This window comes from Nycticebus coucang, chromosome 8 (genome assembly GCF_027406575.1).
Source record: "Nycticebus coucang isolate mNycCou1 chromosome 8, mNycCou1.pri, whole genome shotgun sequence".
Taxonomy (NCBI): Eukaryota; Metazoa; Chordata; class Mammalia; order Primates; family Lorisidae; genus Nycticebus; species Nycticebus coucang.
The window spans coordinates 134,329,242-134,347,550 of NC_069787.1; the positions used below are offsets into that span (position 1 = coordinate 134,329,242).

Sequence of the window (18,309 nt, forward strand, 5' to 3'; positions counted from 1 at the left end):
CAGGGCTTTGTGCAGGGCTATTCTAGGTGGGTGTCAGAATAGGTGTCCCCTAAAAGCTCACTGCCTGTAAATTTGCTGTGGTGTCGTGGGTAAGAGACACAGCATGTCCAGCATCAAAGTGAAAATGTTCTGCTTTTCAAGTACCAGAGAACTACAGATCCACAGCCTGAGGAGGGAAACAATGGGCAGATAAAGGAGCATTTGTCCCTCACCTCTCTCCACACACAGACGCACACACAGACGCAGAGTTGTGAGCCTTGATCCCCCACCTCTCTCCACACACAGATGCACACACAGACGCAGAGTTGTGAGCCTTGATCCCTCACCTCTCTCCACACACAGACGCACACACAGACGCAGAGTTGTGAGCCTTGATCCCTCACCTCTCTCCACACACAGATGCACACACAGACGCAGAGTTGTGAGCCTTGATCCCTCACCTCTCTCCACACACAGACGCACACACAGACGCAGAGTTGTGAGCCTTGATCCCCCACCTCTCTCCACACACAGACGCACACACAGACGCAGAGTTGTGAGCCTTGATCTCTCACCTCTCTCCACACACAGACGCACACACAGACGCAGAGTTGTGAGCCTTGGTCCCCCACCTCTCTCCACACACAGACGCACAAACAGACGCACAGTTGTGAGCCTTGGTCCCCCACCTCTCTCCACACACAGACGCACACACAGACGCAGAGTTGTGAGCCTTGATCCCCCACCTCTCTCCACACACAGACGCACACACAGACGCAGAGTTGTGAGCCTTGATTCCTCACCTCTCTCCACACACAGACGCACACACAGATGCAGAGTTGTGAGCCTTGATCCCCCACCTCTCTCCACACACAGACGCACACACAGACGCAGAGTTGTGAGCCTTGATCCCCCACCTCTCTCCACACACAGACGCACACACAGCCGCAGAGTTGTGAGCCTTGATCTCTCACCTCTCTCCACACACAGACGCACACACAGACGCAGAGTTGTGAGCATGATCCCCCACCTCTCTCCACACACAGACGCACACACAGACGCAGAGTTGTGAGCCTTGATCCCCCACCTCTCTCCACACACAGACGCACACACAGACGCAGAGTTGTGAGCCTTGATCCCTCACCTGTCTCCACACACAGACACACACACAGACGCAGAGTTGTGAGCCTTGATCCCTCACCTCTCTCCACACACAGACGCACACACAGACGCAGAGTTGTGAGCCTTGATCCCTCACCTCTCTCCACACACAGACGCACACACAGACGCAGAGTTGTGAGCCTTGATCCCCCACCTCTCTCCACACACAGACGCACACACAGACGCAGAGTTGTGAGCATGATCCCCCACCTCTCTCCACACACAGACGCACACACAGACGCAGAGTTGTGAGCCTTGGTCCCCCACCTCTCTCCACACACAGACGCACACACAGACGCAGAGTTGTGAGCCTTGATCCCTCACCTCTCTCCACACACAGACGCACACACAGACGCAGAGTTGTGAGCCTTGATCCCCCACCTCTCTCCACACACAGACGCACACACAGACGCAGAGTTGTGAGCATGATCCCCCACCTCTCTCCACACACAGACGCACACACAGACGCAGAGTTGTGAGCCTTGATCCCCCACCTCTCTCCACACACAGACGCACACACAGACGCAGAGTTGTGAGCCTTGATCCCTCACCTGTCTCCACACACAGACACACACACAGACGCAGAGTTGTGAGCCTTGATCCCTCACCTCTCTCCACACACAGACGCACAAACAGACGCAGAGTTGTGAGCCTTGATCCCCCACCTCTCTCCACAGACGTACACACAGACGCAGAGTTGTGAGCCTTGATCCCTCACCTCTCTCCACACACAGACGCACACACAGACGCAGAGTTGTGAGCCTTGATCCCCCACCTCTCTCCACACACAGACGCACACACAGACGCAGAGTTGTGAGCCTTGATCCCCCACCTCTCTCCACACACAGATGCAGAGTTGTGAGCCTTGATCTCTCACCTCTCTCCACACACAGACGCAGAGTTGTGAGCCTTGATCCCCCACCTCTCTCCACACACAGACGCACACACAGACGCAGAGTTGTGAGCCTTGATCCCTCACCTCTCTCCACACACAGACGCAGAGTTGTGAGCCTTGATCCCCCACCTCTCTCCACACACAGACGCAGAGTTGTGAGCCTTGATCCCTCACCTCTCTCCACACACAGACGCACACACAGACGCAGAGTTGTGAGCCTTGGTCCCTCACCTGTCTCCACACACAGACGCACACGCAGACGCGGAGTTGTGAGCCTTGATCCCTCACCTCTCTCCACACACAGACGCACACACAGACGCAGAGTTGTGAGCCTTGATCCCTCACCTCTCTCCACACACAGACGCACACACAGACGCAGAGTTGTGAGCCTTGGTCCCTCACCTGTCTCCACACACAGACGCAGAGTTGTGAGCCTTGATCCCCCACCTCTCTCCACACACAGACGCAGAGTTGTGAGCCTTGATCCCTCACCTCTCTCCACACACAGACGCACACACAGACGCAGAGTTGTGAGCCTTGGTCCCTCACCTGTCTCCACACACAGACGCACACGCAGACGCGGAGTTGTGAGCCTTGATCCCTCACCTCTCTCCACACACAGACGCACACACAGATGCAGAGTTGTGAGCCTTGATCCCTCACCTGTCTCCACACACAGATGCACACACAGACGCAGAGTTGTGAGCCACTTTCCAAGTGGGGTCCTTCTAGCTCTTTCTGATCCAGAACAGGTTTTTAATCACCGCACTTTGTTTAACGAAAGCTGCTATTTGCTGCTTTACAAAGCTCTGCACATTTACAGCGTGAGACAAACCTGGTGGTTTCAACTGAATCCCACAACCTGGGGAGGCTTCTCTTTCATTATTTAATGACTTCTCTTTTCTCTACCGATTATTGATTTCATCTAAAAGAAAACACCCTGGGGACCACAGACAAAATACCATGACTTTCTTGGAATAGAAAATACCCCTACTGGATTGGACCATAATAGCTACTACGGTGACGCCCTGATGCCATGTACGGCCATCTCCACAGAAACAGACACAGGGAGGAGGGCTGGAGTGTCAGCCAACTTACAGATGAAGGGCTTCACACTGCTGTGGATGTGCTTGTGTTGTTTGAGGCCTGATGAAGTGGCAAAGGTCTTGCCGCACTCGGGGCAGGCGTGGGCCCGGGCACCAACGTGCTGGGAGCGGATGTGCCGCTGCAGGTTGCTGGGGTCCGTGAACACCTGCTAGGAAATGAGTGCAGATTAATCGAGAAACTTGACTCAAGGACGTGGACAGGAGACCAGAGATGACTCAGGAAGGAATGTCATTTGCTTTGTTTTTATTTGTTTACCCCAAAGACTAAAAGAAAGGCGTATTTCCAAAGAATACCCTCCTCTAGGGCAGCGACCTCACAACTGACTCTGTGTCCTCAGGGTGGACTCCCCAAGGCTCTCAGTCCACCAGAGCAACCAAAGACCAGGAAGGCCGCATTTGAGGGCGTTTCGATACCACTTGGAGGAACTGATGCTGAATGATGAGATGCTGGTCATGTCCTTATTAAAATGGGCGTGCTGCTTCCACCCTTTAAATAAAACCTGGGGTATTTTTACTAAAGAACCCCAAATCTACCGAAACAGTTTCTTTAGGGGTTAAATCCTCAGATGGTGTTTCAGTGAGTCACTGGCAAGGTGAGCCATTCCTGTGGACACTGTCCTACAAAAAAGAAAATGCCGCCCAACGCGTCTGGAGCAAAACATCCCTAAAGTGTAATTTCTAATGTATTTTAAATTTTGTTGTAGGCAAAAAAGTATGCAAAATTTTGTTTTAATGTACATTAAAATTCCAACTGCATAAGAATGACTATTTGGTAACCCCACGGAGTATAGAAATTTCCATTGGTGAGGGAAAAGGTATTCAAATGCTATGAAAAGTCTTTGGAAATAGAAAGCAACTTTAATGATACCAGGACCTCTCTGAGTAATTAAGACACAGGACATGAGAATGTGTGGATTACGGTCACCACAGTTCCCTACTTCCGTCTCACCCTGTGCTGTCCAGCAGTGACCTCTACATCAGCGGCTCTGCAGTTTCTAACTAGAACCAAGTCCTGATTTACGGTGAGGACTTGGTAGGAGGCTCCCATTCCTTCTGAACAGGCATTTAGAAACTTTATGTGACTTCCTCACAAAGTGCTATTAAAAGAAATCAGTAACATGCACTGGATAAAATTTTCACTCTCCATAAGACTATAAAACAACTCCATGCTGGCAAGTCAGGGGCGGAACCAGGAACTTACCAAGGATGTCTGACCCTTAGTTCTGGAACTCACCATTAAACCTCCTTTCCTCCCTTACAAAAATATAAGGATACCCACGAAGTGTTTTTATATGCTCCACCAGTGCTTTTTAGCATACACTCAGTAGTAGACACTCAGTCTACTTCTCTCGAGATATTTATAGTTTCCCCTTGCAGGCTTGTTTTACGTATCATAGGTGATGATTTAAGAGAGAGCAGGATGACAGAGCGAGGCCCAGCAGCCCACAAATTCACTGTACCTTGGCACAGTTCTCACACTCATAGTGCTTTCCACTGTCATGTGACATCTGGTGGCGAATTAGATTGGACTTCCAGTTAAAGGCCTTGGGACATTGGTCACACTTGTATTCTCTCTCTTCAGTATGTGACAGCATGTGTTTCTCCAGGCTGTTAAGGGAACAAGGGGTTTAATAGGATGCGGTGACAAGGGACACACACACAAGCAGGACAGCATTCTACCGCTAATCTAACTGGCGATTAAAACGGTAGGAAGGAAGAGGAGTTGAACTGAGGCGGAGGAAAGAGAAGGCACGGGCTGTGACAAATACCGTTTGCATTTCCTAAGCATAGGTCTTTCACCAGTACAGAGATGCACCCTTGTTGTTAATAAATCTGATACAGCTGGAAGGCATTACCTGCCAATTTAGGAGCATGGTAAACAACAAGCTATTTCACTAAGCAATTCTAACAGAAACACGTATTGCTAACGCCCACTTAATTCAAACACTGATGCTCAAACGGAAGATGTTAAGACAGTGGTTAAGAACACATAGGCAGGTATTCTGTCTACTGTATATGATCTCTACACTCAAAAAGGTACTTCTGTTTCTAACCATGTCATCATATGGAAATGCGAGCTGCAAGGTGGCTATTTTAAGAAGCAGCTTCCCAATGAGACCCTGAAAGGGATGGATGGATGGATGGATGGACAGATATGTGTGTGTGTTCATCTGTGTAGATATAAATATACCCATAAATAAATACGGAAATAAATACATGTGTGTACATATTATATAGATGATAGAAGTGATAGAAGATGTCTTCAATATTTTTATTGATTAAATACAAACACGTAGCACACGAGGATAACACCCACATGGAGAGTAACCAGAGCTCCTTGGAGAAACAGCCTGTGTCAAAGCAGAAGCATGAGATTCATAGGACAAAATGAGAGTATCTCGTTACGGTGAAAACCAAGAAAGTTGTCCCTCAGGTCAAAAGAACCAGAGCGTAAGAAAATGCCATGGAGGCTCCATTAACCAGTTTGATGAAAATATTTCAAATTGTATATAAAACCAGCACGTCGTACCCCATGATTACATTAATGCACACAGCTATGATTTAATTAAAAAAAAAGAAAGAAAGAAAAGAAGCAGAGCACCAACCTGAAGAGACGCCTCTGTCCAAAGGCGGGGCAAGTTGAGCATCAGAAGAATGGATGCTCCGTTAATAATAATGACATTCAGAGCACACGGACAGAGCCTCACTGGCCACCCTTGGAGGACACTGGGAAGCCAAACCATTATCCAGAAAACTGGTAAATAAGGGAAAAACTTTAGGTACGTGTCTGGCTTTTCCAGACTTCAGGGTAACCAAGTAGCAAATGTGGGCAAGTTTCTTTATTCAGAATTAATCCTAGTAATAAATAGTAGAAGAATGACAGAGTTGAATTAGCACACACTTTGCAGCTCCTACTGAGCTCATGAGTTCAGGTTATCCATGATGGACCTTTTCAAGGAAATGAACAACACCACCGATGAAGGATTCTTGCCAAAATAGTGAAGGTAGATCCCAACCAAGGCTTGGGGTGTGGCGATGAGTTTACAGGAAATAGAAGGGATCTTGGAAAAAGAAATTAAAACACCACGTCCAGGATATAAATAGCAGAATCCAGACTGGGAAAAACACAACAGAAAAACAACTCAGTTTCTTCTGTATTTTTCTATGAATAAACAGGAGGGTGGGAAGGAGAGAGAGAGAACAGATTACCTCTGCAGGAACCTTTTTTTTTTTTTTTTTTTTTAATTTTGAGGCAGTCTCACTCTGTCTCCCTGGGTAGAGTGCTGTGGCATCACAGCTGACAGCAACCTCAAACTCATGGGCTCAAGCGATCCTCCTGCCTCAGCCTCCCAAGTAGCTGGCACTAAAGGCACCTGCCACCATGCCCTAGTTTTTCTATTTTTAGTAAAGACAGGTTTCCCTTCACTCAGGCTGCTCTTGAACTCCTGAGCTCAAGTCATCCACCCGTGTCAGCCTCCCAGGGTGCTGGGATCACAGGCGTGAGCCCCCTCACCTGCCATGGAACCTTCAGGAAACAAACTTAAGAGGCTAGTCAACTAGTTGCTATGTATGAACCTTATTTTGATCTTAATTCAAACAACATATTCTAAAATTTATGAGATAACCGCAGATATCTGAACTCTCACTGAATATCTGATAACATTAAAAGATCATCTGGTACTGAATTTATATTTTTAGATTGTCATTGCTTCCTAATAGACATATACTGAACTGTTTGTAAGATGACATAATGTCAGGATTTGCTTCAGATAATCCAAAACAGATACAATGGCGATAACGCTGGCCTTATGTGATAATTATTGAAGCTGAATGTATGGGTTCTTTTATACCATCCTGTCTAGTTTTGTGTATATTTAAAACTTTTCATAGTAAAAATTAAAGAAAAAAAAAAACTCCCATGCATGTAAGCACTTTTCCTCTTTCATATTTATTTCCTTGTGGAAAAAAAAAGAAAAAAACCTCTAAAGTTCCGTATTAACTAAGACCTTCTTGCACCCAGCATGTCACTTTTCCCTCCCCGGGCGCCCTCCCACGGCTCTGTTCACACTGGCACCGCACTTACTTTCCCTGCCCCGTGAGCGGCCACCTTGGGAGTGCTCTTGTATCTGAGCGCTGGTGGCGATATCTCCCTGAGCAAAAAGGTGCCAGGAGAGTACAGGTGTGTGCAGTCACGAGAAAGCTCTTTATCGACCATTTGCAATCCTCTGTTTGATTCAGACGTTACAATGTTAACAACAGAGCTGAGAGAGAGATCAACCTCACCACCAGCACAGAGGGGACTCAGGGGCATCCTCCTAACCCCCGTGCCCGGATGCAGTTCTCACCTCCATCCCTGGCACTTTGTAACATAGTCCTAAATGCTGCAGATCAAGTCACGAATCCTGAAACCCAGTGGGGAAATACTGACCCATATGGTGGGTCTTATTCCTTCCTCTCACCAAGAACAGACTGTTGAGTACCAGGCACTTAAGGGGAAAAAGATAAGGAAAGTCAGGGAAATTTCCTCTCTTTGCTTCTCCTAATCTAGCAGAAAATCCATATTGTTCCAAGATATTATCGCCTTTCAGATAATTGGTGATAAAAAGGAAAAACAGCAAGTCATTCCCACAAAAGCAAATGTGTGTTGCTTTCGAAAAGAGGTGATCCAGTTAGTCATTAGCAAGAATTCATTTTCATACAATTTTATCTCAATGTATAGAGCTTTGCTCAGCCTCCTGTGTTATTTCTGGCTGTTTCCATTATTTGCATGCTAAACTTTATTTCTTTCTTGCTCCTTTTTTGCATTCTCTTCTCAAGATTTTACACGTAAGATACAGGACAGGAGAATTTACCATGTCAAGAAAGGAAATTTTCATAGTTTAAAATAGAAAGAAACAATGTAGTATTCAATAAAGTGGAAAATATTCAGAAAACACAGGTTCTACATATGGCTAAATTAAATCATTTGCAACCAAAGTAACAACTGGAGCTCTGACGTCCAGCTGGTGGGTGACATGCTTTACTGGTCCGACTGGGCACCAAAAAATAAGTTTCGAGAATGCATCCAGGTCCAGGGAGTGAGGTTTCCTTACTGTTTTCCACTGAATGTTTGACTACATCAACTAAACTGGCAGTTTGTTTCAGCATTAAGTAGAATGGACTCAGGCTTAACATTACAGTAAGCAGATTAAGCAGCTTTCTCCACCTAAGAAATACGGCTGCGCCTCACACGTCCAGGAGGGATAAAGAATTACATTTTAGTGTTTAATCTGTCGATTTTTGCTCTGTAATGCTGTCTAACGTTCTTGATAACAAAACGGAAGGAAATACACCAGAGATATTCCTGTACAGTGTAAATACTCTGCCAATCCATCAGTATTGATTTGTTTCATTTTATTTTTTTTAATTTGGACACAGTTATATTTAGGAGACACGCAGTGACATGTTTTTATTACAAACTCACATTTTACCAAACATAGGTAACAGATACATCCTCTATGCAGGCCTATATTAAGTAGCAAAGCCCTCCTAGGCCCCAAATGTTTTCTCTCCAATAGCAAAATTTTCAAAGACAGAGATTTATTCCTTTGACTCAGTTTCCTCAAGTAATAGGTTATCCTTCATGACCTTTTAGTCACTTATGCCTTAACGTGAATGAACTATATGAAAGCCTTTCTTGAAAGAGGCCTTCCCGGAGGAGGAGGATGTAGGGCCACAGACGGGAGTGAGGGGAAGAGGAAAGGAACAGAGATAGAATGGGGAGCTGACGGGCGGTGGGGCCAAAGACCAGATCCCTGCAGGGCCAGCGGGATGCTGCTATGCCCTCCGAAATACAGTGAGGCTGTCGGCGTTCACTGGAAACTGTGATGACCAGTTCCAAAGATCATTTCCAGATTTAAAAGCAAAGTGATGAATACAATTATTGAACTTATTTGTGGGCCAAGATAAAAATCATTAGGTAGAAAAAAACAAACAGCTTATGTGACTTTCAAGACCATTTTGTAGCATAATTCATATACTTTTCAAAGGTAGGTTCCAGTGTCGTCGTTTTCTTTAATAAAAATTAAAGTCATTGAATTAAATTCAAAAGGCTATGGAAGTTAATATGTTCACTGAATTACCATTTTCATTGTGCTAAAAGTAAGTTTTTAAGAATTGCTTCATTTAGATTATCATCTTTATCTTTTTCCTTTAGTAAATTCAACACTTTAAGAAATCAAACATGCTTCTCCTATTCTTTTATATATGCAGTTTAGACAAACTGTTGAAATGAAATCTATGAGTGACATGGTTCTATAAAAGATCATTATTTCATCAAGTAAGTACAAATCAAGTCTTTCTTCCTTCTTTTTTTTAGATAGAGTCTCACTCTGTCACCCCTGGGTAGAGTGCCATGAAATCACAGCTCACAGCAACCTCAAACTCTTGGGTTCAAGTGATCCACTAGTTTCAGCCTCCCTGGTAGCTGGGACTATAAGCACTGACCACAACGCCCGGCTATTTTTAGAGATGAGGTCTCATTGTTGCTCAGGCTGGTCTTGAACTCCTGAGCTCAGGCAATCCACCTGCCTTGGCCTCCCAGAGAGCTTGAATTACAGATGTGAACTACTGCGCCTGGACTCCAATCTTTTTTTTAGCCAACTATAGGTGGTCTTTTTTTTTTTTTTAATCTTTATTTTTTCTATAGGTATATTTATTATTCCTTGGCACATGATTGCTTTAATTAGCAGCCTTTTTGGTCCAACACTCTTAATTTTTTCTAAATCATAATTTACTATAAAGGTAAGTCTTCAGTTCTCCATAACACCACCTAAATAATAACATAACCATTATTTTCTACCTGACATCAAAACAATTGATTCCAATTTCACTGTCAATATTTTGCAAGATGAGAATTTCCCAGGAAAAATAATTTCTGAACATGTCCTAGCTCATTTGTTCAGTTCAATGCAGTTCCAAATTTCTCACCTATATAAATTCTTAAAATTGAATTGAACATCACAAGCAAATACACGGGTATGTAGTATGACATGCCATTTCTAACCTTTGCAAATCAGGAAAAACTTGGTCGCATTCCTTACACTCCTGGACTGCGTGTATCTCCTGGAGATCATTCTCACTCTCGAGTTTCTGCTGAAAGTCCTCTTCCACCACGGAGAACGCAGAGTGAGTGGTACCACACGGGAACTTCTGGTGATCTGCTAGCTCAGCCTTGGATTCGAAGAGCTGGTCACAGTCTTCGCAGCGATATTGCCGTTCTTCTGTGAAGACAGCACAGGTGTTACTAGGATTGGGCGGCTGGGAGACGCCACTGCACACCAGCCTGTGTTGCTGAATTATACAAGACATAACAGGTATCATTTGTCATTTCTGGCATGTAAATTTTAATGTGGGCAAGAAATAAGCTATGTGAAGAGCCCAGGACGGTGGCTGGAACAGTAACACAAGCAATCACCGTGGGTACTGTACATCATCCTCACGGAAGCCAACTCGATGACTGGGCCTTCTGCGCTCTGAGGACACTAACAGTGACGCCCACCGCTCACCCAGCAGCATCAATTCTCCTCAGTCCTGCACAAGGATTCCTGACATTCCTTAAGTCCTGATGATGCAGAGTTGCAGGTCCTGTTTCTATCCTAGTTTTCAGATGAGACTGTGTGATTCAGAGAAGTTAAGAACCGTCATCAGCCAGGGAGCTACGTGGTCATGTCAGGATTCCAACTCACCTCTGTGCCTTACCCTTCTTGTTATGTTGCTGCCACGTTACCTGAAGACACAGGGACGCAGAGTCCCTGTCTCGGCCATGTTTACGCCGGGTTAACATCAGTAAATGTGGAAGTGCTTTAACGATCAGCCTCACAGTAATGGGACACAGGGAGTTTTGAGCATGCTTCTAGGCTAATTCCTGTTACTCGAGGGTCAGTGCCAACTGGCCTACTTTGTTAAACAGCAGACACATCGATGATTTGCACTTCATGTAAATGAGGTAAGTGAACGGCAATGGTGCAGTCTAGAGACAATAGGTCACAAGTGTCAGGTAGGGCAGTGCGGTTTCTGCCCTTTCTATTTCAGCACCTTCAGCCCACGCAGGAGGCTGCACCCTGCACAGATCACACAGACACACAGAAACAGTGACAGGAACAATACCGGAAACAGCTCACGGTGCGGGAAACCCCAGAGCCAATGCTTGGACACACAGCCCTGTTAACAGACCCACAGCAGATGAAAATGGTGCTGTCCCACCATTCACGGACCGAATGTTTCTGGGGAGACAGTCTAGCCACCAACCAGATACGAGGCCTCCGGTGGGGCACAGATACATAAGCTGTGTGAAGGAACAGACCGTGACAGACTTCAGGACAGAGGCAGCTGCAGGGCCTGACGGAGCACAGGGGACCTGCCTGCTCCACCTGATCTGACGGAAAGAGGTTCAGAAAGACTTGGTAAGGAGTGAGAATCAGCCAGGCGGGTGGGTCGGGCAGGCGTTCCAGGCAGCAGGAATGTCAGGGACAATGATATGTTCATGAAGGGGAACGCTGTGGGCTGCACGTAAGGGAGGGGCAAATCACAGTCAAGAGGTCCTGTAGGTCGTGGGGCTTCTGAGGGCCATGTTAAGAAGGGAACAAAAAGCCATGGAAAGTTGGAAAGCAGGGACATATTTTCGACTTGGTTTTTAAAATCTTTTTCCCAGCTGCAGTGTTGAGCCAAGCAGAGAAGTGAAACGGGACACTGCTGGAACCCACAGAAGATGCTAGTTATTTTAAACTAAACTAGTAGCAGCAGGGCCAGAAAGGCAAAGAAATTGCCATGTGGATACAACAGTTGGTGATCTTCAGATGTGGAGGTTAATGAAAAGGGAAGTATGGCTCAGTGCCTGTGGCTCAAGCAGCTAAGGCGCCAGCCACATACACCTGAGCTAGTAGGTTCGAATCCAGCCTGGGCTCGCCAAACAACAATGACGGCAGCAACCAAAAAATAGCTGGGCGTTGTGCCGGCTACTTGGGAGGCGGAGGCAGGAGAATTGCTTGAGCCCAGGAGTTGGAGGTTGCTGTGAGCTGTGAGGCCACAGCACTCTACCCAGGGCGACAGCTTGAGGCTCTGTCTCAACAAAAAAAAAGAAAGAAAGAAAAGGAAAGTATTCTAAAAAAAAAAAAAAAAAATCATCTCTCTCTAAAGATGGGATTCTTGATGACATTAAGTAGTGATAAGAGAGGTCACTCACATATTCACAGAATAGCAGTAAAAGGCCTCAGGATTGTAGACACTGCCACTTATGGGCATGTAGTCTGAGTCAGTTTACTCAGCCTCAGTTTCCCTATCTTTAAAATGGATAGAATTTCTTTCTCACCGGTCTGATCTTTGTGAAAAAGACCAAGCGGGATAGTACATGTCTGGAGGGCATGTCATATCCAGCACAGAGGGGTGTGCCATGCATGTGAATTATTAGCTCTTCCCTCGGTGAAACCCTACATGTATAAACTAGAAGTAGTAATCCCAACATTATAAGCATTATAGATAACGTATATGACATAGCTAGAGATGTGTGTGTGATAACTGAGAAAGGGGCAACTGGTGGGTTGAAGAGTGTTGTGAAGGAGGGTGAAAGGAAAATATCGCTTCAATGTAGGTCTTTTGGGGGTGGTAAGCTCATCATTTATATTTCAAAAAATAATTGTCTGAAAGCCTTTTTAAATGTAACATTTACAGATGAAAGACTCCTTGCCCCCCAGAAAAAGTCCAGATCGCATGTTTCATCATCTTAACACTTCCTGTACCAAAGGGCCCTTTCCTCCTGGGGCAGATTCCTCCTTCAGGCCCCCCATACTCCACCCGGCGAAGTGCAAACTCCAGGTTTTCTAAAGCAGCGTGCATGTCAGAGTTTCTTGATTTCGCAATCGAATACCAAAAGTTTCCCTCTGAATATAACACTATCACCTCCAGAGAGGCAGAATGCAGCCTAGCCAAAGGGAGAGAATGCCCAGGGAAAGAGCCCCAGACCACAGTGGACCCCTGTGCTGGAAGTTCCCTGTGCCCAGCTTCTTCGTCTGGGATGGACAGGGACAGGACCCACCTCTCTGACAGGTTGGGAGGAGTAACTGTGTTCCCAGTGGCCCATCAAGCCACAAAGCCTTCTGAAGGAAACACTAGCTTGTGTTGAACTGAATCTCATATTAGGAAGAGAAATAGGAAGAGAAAAAAATATTAAACTTTCATCTCAATGATGCCAGTCAACACAAGCAGCTTTCTCTGTATCCGACTTGAACACACATCACTACTAATTAGGGTTTTGTTTTAGATCCCTCTTGTTGTGATTCAGAACAGGCCTCTGGCTCTAAAATTCCCTCAGCTATTGTTTTCTCCCCATGTCAGTCTCCTCATCCCCCTGCCCTGTGGTCATGTGGCCTAAGATTTTAAGATGTGGGAAACATCTAGATTTGGAGAAGCTGGAAACCAAGCTCCCCAGAATGATTCTCATGCAGTAGAAGGTTCCTCCCCATAGTCTAAGACAGTGACAAAAGGCTCAGCTGGGTGAGGGTCCCGTCCACGTAGAGAAGATTAAGAAGATTAAGACTTCTGCTTCCGGGAAGGCCTCTGCTGACTTCAGCTTCACCAGAATATTAGCCAGACATCAAACTAACAAAACAGCTGCTCCAGGAGGAGGAATTTGTTAAAATTGATGCTGGACAGCTAGAGACCAACAGACACAGTGGCCCTTGGGTGGCTGCCTCGCAGTGGCCGAATGAGGCAGTGAGGAGGGCGGGGCGGCACTGACCGTGGATGTCCGGCGCCATCGTCTCATGAGGGTAATCTTCACTCTTCATGAAAAGCAGAAGCTCCTCTCCTGGTGCGACGTCTGTGACAACCCTATAGAATATCTTTAAAGACAAAAGAAGAGACAAGGGAGATGGATCAGAAAAGAGAGAGCATAGTCAACAGTAACAAAGACATCTGCATATTTCCTCGTGCCTTAACCAACACGTGCCTTTTCATTCCTAGTCTGTATCAAAAGAAGTGTGGCTTCCTGCTTCATATACTGAACAGGAGTCCTCTGGTGACAAAGGGAAAGCTGTGGCTCCAGCCAGCTCCGAATCTGACTTCCCAAGACAAGGCTCACTGGGTCACATAGACTTGGCGCAGCATTTACCAAAGCACTTTCCCTTCCCCAAGCTGGGGAAGCTCGCATGACCCCCACACACTCACAGAGCTGAGCGCTGTCTGTGTTACTGGGCAGCAGCCCCGAGAGCCTGGAGCCTGCCCCCAGAAGCAAGTTTGCAAAAGTAGCATCTTTTCAACAGGTGTTTCAAAGGTCATGGCTTGGAAGACCATGGCATCAAAGACCATGACAGCAAAGGGGAGTGAGTATTCTGTTCTGGTCACTTAATCCCTCTCTCGCCAGTCAGGGTGGTGCTCCCACACCCAGGCCCTGCCCCACACCAGGTTTCTGATTCTCACTCCTTTAATGCAGGCGCAATGCCTATTATTGATTCATTTCTTGGGGTGGCAGGGTGTGCTTACTTTCCTTGCTTTTTAGCAAAGTGCTGAGGAGAGAAAGGGTTTAATAAGTCTGTTAATGACTGACGGAAAAGCAGTGGGGCAGGTGTGGAAGAACCTTGGCCTAAAATCCTGGGAGCTGCTGCCTTTCCCCAAAGCAGCTCCATGACTTAGGCAGGTCACTGCCTAATGGACATGTCCAGGCTCCAGCGTTTCTTCAACATTAGATGGGGAAAACACCCCCTAGATTTTATAAAAGCTTTTAAGCATGAAAATATTTAAGATGTTTATTCTTAGTTTTCATTTTATTCTAAGATTAAGTATTAAACAACAATTCCATAACCAGACAGAGGTTTTAGAAGAAAGAAGTTATACAAGTAACTGGTAAGAAAGGACTGAGTCCCTTCTGCCCTGGTAGCTTTGCAGAGCTCCAAGTCCTGGGAGAAGATTATCCCTTTACCCAGTACCTTCTTTTCTCTCTTCAGCATTTTCAATGAACGTCTGTTCTCCCAATCCTCTTGCCAAGTAAAAACATCCATATACAGAATTTCAACCTTACATGAAGTCAGAAAACTCTGGATTCTAAATATCTGGGTGAGACACACACACACACACACACACACACACACCCCTAAAACCAAAAAAACAAAAACCATCATGTTCTAAAAACATATTCTTAGAAGATATTGCTGGTAAACTACAGTTCCTTGCGAGACCACTTGGTGTTTCAAACTGAGAAAGACGAGTAAATTAACGTCTTAGGAGATCCACAGAAAGACTCACAGTTTATTTATCTATTTATCTTTTGAAAAGCGAAGGGCTTTAAACATTAAGTGCGTCCCTCTTTATTCCAGTAGGTGGCTCTAAAGCCCAATTGTTTATTTTTTTAGAAAAACACCAGAGCACAAAATTGTGCTAAATTTGAAAAATAACTCAATGAGGGGTGTTTTCTGCTTAGTTTCTTTCCTGTCAAAATAAAATAAAGTTGTTGTTTTTTTTATTTAACAGTAGTTTCACTGCCTGACACTGGCTTATAGAAAATAATGCCGTGCATAAAAGCATGCTATGTTATAAGCTAAGGGTCTTTATATCTGTCCATAGGTAGAACGGACCCAGACTACCTTAGGAAAATTATGCTCTGTTACGGGCCATTTCTATAAAAGATAGTAAATTTTCAGTTTGAATCTTATTAACCCTAACCTTCATATTTTCCCTTCTTTAGAAGTACCCTGGGAGAAACAGTTCTCCCGAAAAGTTTACTAATTTTTTTTTTAAATAATTATGTGTGAGTTTGCTCTTCCCCTAATCCTTCCAGTTAAATACTTAGAAGCAAGTCCCCCGTTCTATGCTGAAGTTCTATTTCCCCTTAGAAAACAATGGACTTCTCTCAACAGTTTGAATCACCTCTTTTTTGGCATCTTTCAAAGGTTTAACTTATTAGCTTCCTTTCCAGCAACATGTTGACATTTGAATTGTGACATATTAGAACTTTTCGGTGGCTTCTCGGAAATAGTGAGGTTAAAGAGACAATGCGCTGTGAGACAGAAAACGGCGCAACTGTCTGCTCAGAGGAACGCCGCTGGACGCACGGCCAGGCCATTATAAGAAGTATTATGATACCGTGATTTCTTTGCAGTCCACTATTAATCATGTCTTTTAAAATCCCATTTTAGATTTACTCAATCCAATGTGAACAGTCCAAGAAACAAAAGAAAATGATTGATACGCTTTAACTGTGTGTTGCAAAGACAATTCTCTTTGCAGGACATAGATCACTGTTGCGATTTCCCTGTAAGTGTCCAGATTGTTATTTGAAGAATATTGAGAGCATAAAAAATAAAAGACAGGAAGAGTGTTGATGTTGGCTTTGTTGACTGGAGGTAAAAGGTGGCGTTCCAAGCCATGAAAGGCAAAGCAGAGTGGATCTTGACTTCAGGGTGTTCTTTTTGATTTTAAGTGAATTTTTATGGTGCTCATGAAACTGAGGTTTGAAAAGAACTGGCAAGCTCCAGACATAATGAGGGCAGATTCTGGGCACGCTTCCCCACGCAGCAGTAAGAATGTGCCTCCCGGCCCAGCCGCCACACCCATACCAACCTGGGCCTCTTCTAAGGCGCCTCCACCACTAGATCTGAGGTCCCTCTCTCTCTCTTTCATACCTTAGGATCTTAGAGACCCTTCCATGAAATCATGTTTGCCTCTTCTAATTACAATGGCCCAACATATAATTTTAATATTTGCACCCGGAGATGTCTCCATATACACTGAGTCTACTTTCTAATAATAATAAGGCACCAGCAGATGTTGAAAATTGACAGGAGTAATTTAAACAAAAACAAAACAGCAATTTGTTGTCTCGAAACAATTATGGGGGGGGAATGATGGAATGTAATCTTGGAGAAATCAAGCCTTTTAGAAAATGTGATTCGTGTCATAAAACACACCTTTCAGCAAATAAAAATGCAACAGAGAATGGAAATGATTTATGTAGATATTCTCACAAATTTGTAAAGTATGCCTGACCATGCTCATACAAATGTAGCCACGTCTCTAAAATCAGTGTTATGCTGAAATCTCAGCTCTATTGCAGTCCCATGAATTATATTCCACCTGAGATATGTACCAAAAGCAGAGACCCTATTAATACAACCTTTCTGATTTGGGGGTGGAAGAAAAACAAAAGGGAGGCAATTACTCTGTCAAGTTCCAGAAAAGAATTAACAGGATCCCTTTCCCATGGGGAGGGCGGGGGCAAAGGGTTACGGAGAACATTATCTTCATCAGAAATAAAAATGTCCTGGTCCGAAATTTTGTGATCAATTCAAACATACAGAGAGAGGCTCAGAAATCTCCAGCACTTCAAAAAGTTTGAATTGATACAAAAGGGTGGTTAACTTTCTCTGTCTCTTTCTCAGAATGTTCCATTAGAAGGAAAAGCTCAATTCTTCCCAATACTTGGTGAAAAGCTCAATTCTTCCAATACAGGTTATAGTGTAAGAAAATAGGATTATATGAAAATTCTGTTTTTTAATAAAAGTGATAATAGATATTTCTAAACTGTTACTCCTGCAGAGTCTTCCATTTGGCAGCTAACACCAGCGTCTAGAAGCGCAGCACTGAAGCCCGATGTGAACACTCACGAACGCTGAAGCACCTGAGACACAGGACAGCCGAGACGGTCTCTTCATTTTATCACAAAAAATCTTTAGTTCTCCAAGTGTCTTTCTGGATTATTTATTTTTACAGAAAGCTGTAGCTCTATATTGGTGAGTACAATATTATATGAGGCTTTCTTCACGCCTCAGTTTATAAAGGCAAGTCTTTACAGATAATGTTTTAATATATTCTTTATTTTTATTTTTATTTTTGCAGTTTCTGGCTTGGGCTGGGTTTGAACCCGCCACCTCCAGCATATGGGGCCGGCGCCCTACTCCTTTGAGCCACAGGCGCCGCCCTATATTCTTTATTTTTTAAATTTGTTAAAATAGCACACGAGTGAAATATCTAATTTTTTTTTAATTCTAAGTCATTCGTGTCATTGAAAATAAAACCAGAAATTCCAAAATTGTTCACTTCATTATTGATTAAATTCACAACTTAAGGCATAAATATTATGCATGTATATAGGAATTAAATACTTTAAACATTATTACTATATTTTGTTAGTTTTCATCA

The 18,309-nt window shown here is 44.5% G+C and overlaps 1 protein-coding gene across 14 annotated transcripts in view; it reads right to left on the reverse strand.

The window, feature by feature from the left end:
* Nucleotides 1–18,309, reverse strand: part of MECOM (MDS1 and EVI1 complex locus) — a 599,591-nt gene that overhangs the window by 42,804 nt on the left and 538,478 nt on the right. For 9 of the 14 annotated variants that reach the window (XM_053599755.1, XM_053599766.1, XM_053599757.1 and 6 more), the window contains 4 exons: nt 13,916–14,018; nt 10,187–10,403; nt 4,602–4,749; nt 3,134–3,290 (listed from right to left, as the gene is read on the reverse strand). In XM_053599755.1, coding sequence (XP_053455730.1) covers nt 3,134–3,290; nt 4,602–4,749; nt 10,187–10,403; nt 13,916–14,018 — 625 coding nt within the window. The remainder of the gene's footprint in view (nt 1–3,133; nt 3,291–4,601; nt 4,750–10,186; nt 10,404–13,915; nt 14,019–18,309) is intronic. The other 5 variants (XM_053599758.1, XM_053599756.1, XM_053599768.1 and 2 more) reach the window with 1 other exon arrangement.